At 52.7% G+C, this 9237-nt stretch overlaps 1 protein-coding gene across 1 annotated transcript in view; it reads right to left on the bottom strand.

The window, feature by feature from the left end:
* Positions 1 to 249: 249 nt before the first annotated feature.
* Positions 250 to 9237, bottom strand: part of BSG (basigin (Ok blood group)) — a 25974-nt gene continuing 16986 nt past the window's right edge. Inside the window, exons 2-8 of the mRNA XM_019513506.1 lie at positions 6178 to 6337; positions 4348 to 4436; positions 3771 to 3907; positions 3339 to 3615; positions 1761 to 1785; positions 1287 to 1359; positions 250 to 560 (exon numbers count right to left, since the gene is read on the bottom strand). Of these exons, the coding sequence (XP_019369051.1) occupies positions 1302 to 1359; positions 1761 to 1785; positions 3339 to 3615; positions 3771 to 3907; positions 4348 to 4436; positions 6178 to 6337 (746 nt within the window). The 3' untranslated portion in view covers positions 250 to 560; positions 1287 to 1301. The remainder of the gene's footprint in view (positions 561 to 1286; positions 1360 to 1760; positions 1786 to 3338; positions 3616 to 3770; positions 3908 to 4347; positions 4437 to 6177; positions 6338 to 9237) is intronic.

Here is a 9237-nt window from a genome sequence, read left to right as displayed (position 1 = left end):
CTGGACCGGGGGTGGGGGGGTGGGTGTGTGTATTGGGAACACTGGGCACATGAGCCACAGCTGGAGAGATGCATGCTTGCCTGGTTGCTACCTTGCTTCCTGCCTTATTAGTTCCTCGTGTGGGTTCATCCCCCACCCCTATCTTGGGGAAATGTCAAGGGAAAAAAGGTGCAGCACCCATAGTCTCAGCTCTTCCCCACTAGCTCTGCACAATGCAGAAAGCCAACAGGACAGCAGCTGGCACCCTTGCTCCCCTCTTTCCAACAAAACACTGAGATCTAGAACAAGTGATCAAGACTACCAGCAGAAGGGGTTGAGTTAGGGGTAGAAAAGAGGGACACAAAAGCTAACAAACAAAAAAGATACCCTCCCACAACTCTTCTCTTTAAAATACTACAAAAGTGTGTTTGAGAATTTACAACTGCAGTGCGTTTCTTCCCCATGTGCGGTGGTGGAGTCCCAAGGATGCGCTAGAGCAGTCTGGGGCTACTTCGCAAAAAAAAAAGAAAAATCCAAGACAAGAAGGGATGTCTGGGCAAGCTCGTCAGCTGCATCACCTGGTGTGGGGAGAGAGCAAGACAGAAGGTGAGGCAGAACGTGGCTGAAGTAGCAATGGCAGGGCATTACAGACATCTGAGAGACATGGAGAAAGGGAAGGCTGCCTTGAGATGGAGGGGACTGCCTTGGCACTCTACTTCCAGCCCTGCCAGCAATTCGGACTGTACCGCTGAGCTAGGGGCTTTGTCCCTGGCTCAGGTTTCACACTCCTGACCCCGGCAAAAATGGTGAGGAATCCTTCTACCTGCCCACCCCAAAGGCCAAGATGGGAACAGTCTGCCCCAAAAGGTATCTAGCCCGTGCACCCCGCCCCCCCATGTCCAGCCCAGGTGCTATGAACACACCTCTTCTACCACTTTCCATCAGCCCTGTCAGTCCCAAGTCATGGTTTCCAATATCTTGCTTTCTGCTTTATTAGGTCCCAAGATAAGGGGGGTGGGGGGGGAAAGCTATTCTTTCAAGCCTCTTAGCTTCCCAGATACACACCATAAGACCACAGCCACTTCCTTGGAAGGGGCTTTGTGCTAAAGGAAGGATTCTTCACCCCCCACCCTTCCCCAGGCTCACGTCCACCTTGAAGCCTGCAAGTTAAGAACCTATGGCAACCCCCAGCACTGGGGTCACATGTACTTTGGAGAGTGGCTTAAAACAGCCAACAAAGCCAAAGGCTGGGCACTGGGTGGGAGGAAGAAGCCCCCGCTACTGTTCCCTGCAGCCACCACAACTCACCTGCCTGCCCACTCTTAGTTAGCGTTCCTCTGGCGGACATTCTTGTCCTTGTGATTTGTGGCATTGCTTTTCCTGGAGGAAGAGAAGGCCGTGAGAACAAAGACATTTCTCTGCCAGTCAACTCCCACCCTGCTTCACTGACAGGGTGGGATAAGGTGACAACCCTCCCCACCCAGGGAGAGCCTGGAAGAAAGGAACAGCTGAGATTGTAGAAAATTAGGGCTGGAAGGGATCAAGAGGTCATTTAGTCCAACCCCAACTAGATCATTCCAGCCAAGGCTTTGTCGAGCCAGGTCTTAAGGATGGCAATTCCATCACCTCTCTGGCTATTCCCTTGCACTGTTCCCAGAGCCAGCACAAGTAGGACTTTAGGGCTATGGGTTATAGAAGCCACTACACTCCCCTGGCACAGGCTAGTGTTTATGCCAAGCAGCCACCTGTGTCAGCAGATGGCAGGAAAACAAGGTACTCACAGCGGTGCAGATCCTCCATCGTCATCTTTGGGTATGCAGCAGCGTGCAAAGAAGGAGAAGAAACCATCAGGAAGCGTCTCCGGGAAATCCTGCATCACCCCTCCTCGACGCAGAATCACAGTCCCGAAGAACTCTTGTAGTCCCCCACACAATCCCCTTCGTACAGTGGGATGTTGAGACAGAAGCAGCACAAGCACGTGACTATTCCCGGCTTGCCCGTCCTAGCACATAGCGCGCTTAGCTGCCAGGGAGAAGAGCAGCCCAGCACTTTCTCCTTGTGCCTAACGCAGATCTTGCCTCTCTTAAAAGGGCTGTCATGGGGTCCCTGCCAAGTCCTCCACTCAGGCCTGGGTGCAAGATGCCTCTGCTTTCCCAGCATGCCAGACACACTCCAGCTTGTTCCCCTCCCACTATATTCTCTCAAAGCAGAACCAAGCCACGGAGCCTGCCCCGGCCACGCAAGTCAGCAGGCAAGCTGCAATTCGTTACTTCCCATCTTAAGGGCTGCAACCTGATTAAATTGAGACCAACAACCATTAATCCAGGCAGGAGACCTTCAAGAAAGCAAAGGATGCGGGAGAGACGGGGAGCTTGAAGTTCCCAAGGCATATTGTGCCCATTATGTTCTGCCAAAGCCAAAGACTCACAGCACACCATGCACTGGCTCTACAGACAGCACCAGAGCGAGGGGTAGACCCCTCTGCTGTCAGTCAGTCGGGGTGCTCAGACCTCTCACCAGCACACTGTGATCTAACAGGAACAGGACTCTAGGCCACTGTTTCCACAGAGCCATGTGTCAACTGGGTGACCCAGATTGTGTGCAATGGGGCCACCACGGGTGCCTGACAGATTTGACTGCTGGTGAGGACAGATGCAGGACGACAGCTGGAGCCAGCTCTTCCACTTACCGTGCGAGGTACCACCCAGCAGCAGAGGAGGGAAGAGAGCGGAGAGATAATGCCAGCAAGGACACTGAACCTACACATTGGTGCACCTTTCTCCTTCCCGGAGGGCAGGGAGGGAACACTGCCCCCCCTCCCACGAGCCTGCTCTACTCCCCACCCAACAAACATGGAAACAATATTCAGACTAGCTCGCACTTGGGGTCCTGCAACACTGGGTCAGAGCCCAGAACTGAGGCACCTTTTCCAAGACAGGCCCAGACTGCCACCAAATGCAGGGCTTGGCTTCCAGCACTTCAGTGGGCCTGTAATCCCCTTGACAGGAGCTTGTCAGGGTTTCTCCATCGTCGCCAAGCTGCTGTCCCCCATACAGAGCCAATTCCCATAGGCCACACTTGCATTAGCAAAGCAACGTCCTCACTCCCACCCTTTTGGCTTAGCTCAAGAGCTGTATTCTTCTACCAGCCAGTGAAGCCCTTAAGGGGAGGCGCATCTACCACTGGTTGGGACAGAAGGCACTTGGAACAGATGGGAATTATTAGAGACAAAGAACAGGGCACCCCAACTCCTACCCAGGGAACTCAGCTGGCAAAGCTGTTCAACCCACATATTCCAGGGTCCCCAAGCTGGACTCTGCTCCTAGCCCCAGGCTAAGTTGGCCCCCGGTGCCTCTTACCATCCAGGACTTCATCCGGCTTTCTCCTCTTCTCGTAGATAAAGATGATGGTGACGAGAACCAGCACCTCAGCCACGATGCCCAGGAAGGGCCAGAGCGCGGCCAGGCGGCTGCGGACCCGTAGGCTCACCGTGGCACCGTCCTGGCCCACCTCGTTGGTGCCGTTACAGATGTACTCGCCTGGATCCTTCTCAATATCCAGGGGGACGATACGCAGCTCCGTCCTGTTGCCAGAGGACTTGATGAAGAACCGACCCTCAGTGCTGTTGACAATGGGCTAGAGGGGGAAGCCGGGAGCAGTTAGGGGCAGCTCCTCCCAGGCTCAGCCTTGCCTCACCATACGGTTTCCCACTCCAGGGACTATTGCTGCAGAGGAGGAATAAATTGCCCACCTGTCTCTTTTGGCAAGCAGGCTCCTGGCAACAGACTCACCATGTAGTGGTCATTCTCCTTCTTGTACCAGGTCCACTCAGTGACTGAAGGATACGAGTTGCATTTGCATACCAGCACCCCTGTGTCGCCTTCGTTCCCATGCTCAGACTTCTTGTATGCCAGCACGTGTGGCTTAACTGTATGGAGACATGTGGGACATGGGATTTGGATGGCTGAAGGTAGAATGCCAGCCAGCCTTCCAGGCAAGGCCCCCCCCCCCCCCACACACACAAAAGCCTGGTCCCAAAGTCTGAGAAGCCTATTGCTTCTTTTCACTCTTTCAAGAAGTCCAGCATTTTTGAGCAAGCACTTGGGCTGCTTCCAGAGCAGGAGGGTGGCTTGGGGGGCTTTGAACTGAGCCACTCCATAGCCTCCCCCCTGCAGTTGCGGCACTCTGAAGGCTTGGAGGTACCTACCTCAAGTCCCAAGAGCCCATCAGAGGAGGCCAGTAGGAAGAGACCCTTTCCCTTCATCTCCCACTTGCTGCTGGAAGTGGCTCTTAGCATGATGGACAAAACTGTTGGATAGAGTCCAGTCTCTCCCTCCTCCCTAGCTCCAAGGAGGCACTAGACATTACCTGTCACAAACACAATCCCTTCTGCAGGCGGGTTGGTCAGGAACTGGCACACGTACTCCCCAGAGGTGTCGGTATTCACCTCATTTAGACTGCAACGAGACAGAGAGGAGCAGAGATGTGAACATGCAACAGACTCGCACCCAAGCAGCAGCAGGAGACTCCACAGTCCCAAGCTCTGGCCCACGAGCAGGAGGGAGATCAACCCAGCTTCCTATCAAAAGGGGCCAACTTTCCCGCTTAAGCAGAATGGTGCACCAGAGATGTCTGATAGTTGTTGGTGTTAGGGAACTGGACACCAGGCTGACTTTGGAAATCGGTGTCGTGTGGTAAAGGCAGCCCAACCATCACTAGGCTTGGTCAGTGGTGCATTGACATCAAGCACACATCTGCTTTGTACCCCTTTGCTTCCCAAAAGGTAGGAACAAAGCTTGGTTTCTCCTAAGGCCTACACATCCAAGAATTCTGGGTGCTATGAGCCAAAGAGCCAATACACCTGCCCATCCCTTTTCCCTGCCAGAGGGCACAAATGACCAGACCTGGTTCTGAAAGCGTGGTTATCAAGACCCCACGAATGCATGGGCAGGACTTGCCAACCCCAAACAGACAGAATCCCTCTACATGCCCCCTCCATACAGCAGCAGGGACTCCAAACAACACTGACCACTGGGCAGAGCAAAACTTCACTTCTGATGGGAGGCAGATGTTGGCAGTACCCTTGGTAACAAGAGAAGCCATTAACCCAGGCTTCGAGGCTCCGGGTGGTTATCAGAAAATGGGGAACAAGGAGAAAAAAAAAGAAGTCAATGAGGCGAGTGGTAGAACAACTCCCATTTGGGAAGGCCCATGCTGGGTAGGAGGCACATGGCGCTATGTAGTGGCTTTAAGGATCAGCATGAAGTAACAGCCTGATCCCAGAGCACGAAGGTTTGCTGTGGCCGGTTTTAGCAGAACCTGGTACGTGCTGGGAAGCTGCAGGGCAGTGGTCCCCACAGCAGGGCAGACTGGGCACCCCGCCTGCCAGGACACAATGGGGTGCTTGTCCATTCTGCTGCACATGGAGCTTCCCCCTTCTGAGCATGGGAATTGAGGTCACACGAAGGAGGCTGGGTTATAAATACTTTAATCCTCGTTCAGCTCCCTGTTGCTATGGGGAGAGGTGCACGTCGGCTGTGCCATATAAAAGGACACGATGCTTCTCCAGCTGACTGGGCCAGTGCCAACAGGGCCTGACTAATGGGAATGAAAAGCTCACTGCACCCTTACAATGGAGCTGGTATTCTGGTTCCTGCTTAGCCACAGCCTGGGAATAAAGGCTTAGGCACTGACCCTTAACTAGCAGAGCAGCCACCCAGCACTTCAGGGCACCATGCTAGAAGCAAGGAAGGGATCTGGGGCCAGCTAATATCTCCTAGGATCTCTCATCCAAGGGGCTCCTTGCCTACCTTGGGAAGCACCATGTTCTCCCCAGCAAGTGAAGCCCAGTCCTTTCAATGGAGGGAAAGTTGCCTAGATGGGACTGATGCACAGGTTCCTCAGTTCCCAAGCTAATCAGTCCCTCACTGCAGTACCATGCCCCCACCTTGACTCTTAGCCCAGTCGAGGACGCCAGAGTCCAACCAAAACTCAGTCCAGGCATCTCAAGTTGCTGTGAGCTTTAGAGCTCACTATAATCCAACATGCCTGCCTCGTCTACTGTAGCGGAAAGTATTCCCGAAACCCACAACATGGCAGAGAGCCTGAAGCCATGTTATGCTCTGTACAGAAGTCAATCCAGTTTAGGACAGAAGGCCCTTCCCAGCGACAGTCCCAGGCCAGACTCCAGATACCTACTTGTAGACAGTTTGGTGAGATGAGGTATCATCTGACTGGAGGACATCTTCTTCCTTAATCCATTTATGCCCCGTGATGGCAGACGCCGCCCCAGTGATGTTGCAGTACAGCTGGACATCTGAGCCAGACGTCACGTTTGGAGTGGTGACTATAACGGGATCTATGTTTGGGAACAAGCACAGAGTCATTCACAGGACTGGTCAGCAGCTGCACCTGCCTCAGGACCTTAAGCAAAGAGATCTGCATCACTGTTTCAGCAGCTCTGCACCCAGCGACCAGTTTTTCCGAGGAGAGATGGCACCAGCAAAAGGACATCAGAAGCAGGTCTCAAGAACTGTCTGCCCAGCGTGATTCTTTGGTAGATACCCCCCTAGTCCTCCACCCCAATGGGAGGAATCACCCCCCACCCATTCCCTCGCCAATCCTAGACTGCCTGGAGCCTCAGGAGTGGTTGCAGCAAAACACAAGCCACCTCTGCCAAAAGCTCAAACACACAATGGAAGAGAGGTCACACTGACTGGCAATCCCCAGGCACAGCTCCCTGCTTCTTGATTAACACCTATATCCTGTGATGATTTAACCAACTGAAGAGCCATCACTTATGAGAGAGGATGACAGTCCAACTTTTTTGAAGGTGGGGGAGAGAAAAAAAAAAAACCAAAAACCAAACAAACCAAACAACACACTCACACCAGTCCAAGTAGAAGACATACAAAAACTTAACCAAGTTGGGTTTATCTCACTAAGAGCCAGGAGAAAAAAAAAAACCCCAAAAATCCCCAAGACTTCAGTGAGGGTTTGTATAGCTTGGAGAGCCAAGATCATACCAACTGAGCAAACAGCTCAAGAAAACAGTTCTGTTCAGAGAAAAGCCTCTGGGAAAGTAGTTGCCATTAGTAAAATTATTCTATAAAATGACAAAACAAAGCAGTCTCCTACCCGCTGCAGAGAAACCATGTCACAGGGCTGAAAGGCATTCGTTTTCCCCTCGCACCAAGAACAAACTCCAACTGAAGGTCTCTTCCGCTGGAGTTTGTGTTATCTAGAAGCCATCCAGAGGGACTGCTACAGCCACTCAGTTCCAGAGATGCCAGGAATCAGGATACCGTCTTAGGTAGTAAGGTATCACTTGATTTCCCTGCATTCGTCCAGGTTTCTGCTACTGAGAAAAAAAAAAAACTTTTGGCTCAGAAATTGGACTTTCAGCTCTGTAAGTCAAAGGGAATTTGGTCACTTCCACAGCACAAATACCTGGTCACATGATCAACGTCAGACACACGGCCGCTTCAAAAACGGTTGCATCGGCAGAAGGCTAAAGAACAGGCAATTTAACACCCCCCCCCATAGCTTGTATCACTAGCAAGGCAGAGAGCTTAAAGCAAGACTGGTCATGGGAGCAGCAAGGAAGGGCTGGTAGGTCAGCAGTGGTCCGAATCAATACCCTTAATTCTGCAAGCCAGCTTTGGAACGAGGAGTCTCGGGACAAGCAGCGCGTTCTAAGAGTTGTCTGGGTTCCAAAAAGGGACAGGACTGCGGGACGGCGTTTTTGGCTGGGAGGCCACAACCCTTTTTGAGCAGGGCCACTGCGGAGCGGAGTCACGGGTGGTGGGGGAGATCACAGGAGGGTAAGAGTCTCTCAGTTCTACCGTGAGGATGGGAGGGTGAGGGGAGTTGCCAGGAAGTCACAGGACAGGTGCAGGGTGGCAAAAATATAACACTCAAGACATCTCTGTCTGAGCAAATGCCAAGGCCTCAGCACGGCCACTCACGTTCGAAGACAAAAACGTTCGCCTGGGAACGGATCCACTTGATTTTGGGGCTCTTCGACAAGTGGTTGCGGTCGGGGTCATTGCTGGCCCGGCACTCGTAGATGCCTGAGTCGTTGAGAGTGAGGTTGGCGATGCGGATGCTGCTGGTGGAGTGCAGGTTGTAGGTGGCGTTGATTTGGACCCGGTCCTCCCGCGCCCCGTCCCAGAGCTGAGCATAGGTCTCGTTGGGCTCGTCCCCCTCGAACCACCACTGGATCTCGGGGATGGGGTTCCCGATGGCCTCGCAGTGCAATTCCACGCTGTCCTCAGTCAGTTTCTTTTGAGACAGCGGTGACTTTATAAAGCCGGCTATGAGTTGGAGAGGTATTAGTGCAAAGGGTTAGTGCAAAGCCAGACTCCACCCTCCAGAAAAGTGCAATGGGTTAATTCAGCAGGCAAGCGTGGTCCCCCCAGCAGCCCCTCCCTGTTGCACACTATATAGTCTGTCATGCCCTTAGGCCCGGTGTGTGGGACCGATGTGTTGGTAACCTGCTACAAGCAGAGCGCAGGCAGCTAACATGCTATTCAGTGCTGCATATGCAACACAGCAGCCAGCATTTATATAACCCAGTGCTACCAGACAGCACTTTTCATCTGCCTTCTGTAGCAATGCAGAAAGCCCGAGAATGAAGCAAGACTAGCTCCCTGTGCAAAAAGGCCAGAGGCACATAACCTTCCACTGTGTGCTTTGTATCTGGAAGGACCAGCTGCCCCCACCTGAGAACCTAAGCCAGACAAAGCATCCGTGCTTTGCAAGGAGTCATTTCTAGCCCCAAGAGCAGCCAAGGAACCCCCCACCCCAGCAAGTAGGTTTTAAATCAAGGCTGTGGTCTCTGTTCACATATACAGAGAAGGTAGGAGAGGCAGCAGCAGTCTCAGGATGATTGGCACCTCTAGAAGCTACAGTCCACACCGAATCAGCTCCTAATCACATGCTTCCCCCTCAGTGCCAGAGGAAGTGCTGGATGTTTGGAGGATTAACTGGGTGCTCAATGCTTAGGGTTATAGGGGCACTGGAGACTGCCTGTTTGTAGTCACGCACAAGGAGCTTAAAGAAAAAGCTTTCCCTCCCCCAGGGCCAGAGCACCAGCAATATTCTAGGTGCCACGAACCAAAGCTCCCAGTCACTTTTCATTACCCCATTTTTTTTTTTTTGCTCTCCTGAGCACAGCACTGTACTCTAACCACTCAACCAAGACAATTCTCTTATCTGCATTTAATTCAAAACTACCCCGCCGTTTACTGAAGTTGC

The sequence above is a fragment of the Gavialis gangeticus genome, unplaced genomic scaffold, assembly GCF_001723915.1.
Source record: "Gavialis gangeticus isolate Ggan-Ray unplaced genomic scaffold, GavGan_comp1, whole genome shotgun sequence".
Lineage (NCBI taxonomy): Eukaryota > Metazoa > Chordata > Crocodylia > Gavialidae > Gavialis > Gavialis gangeticus.
The sequence above is the reverse complement of the archived record's forward strand: the minus strand, read 5'-3'. Positions and strand labels throughout refer to the sequence as shown.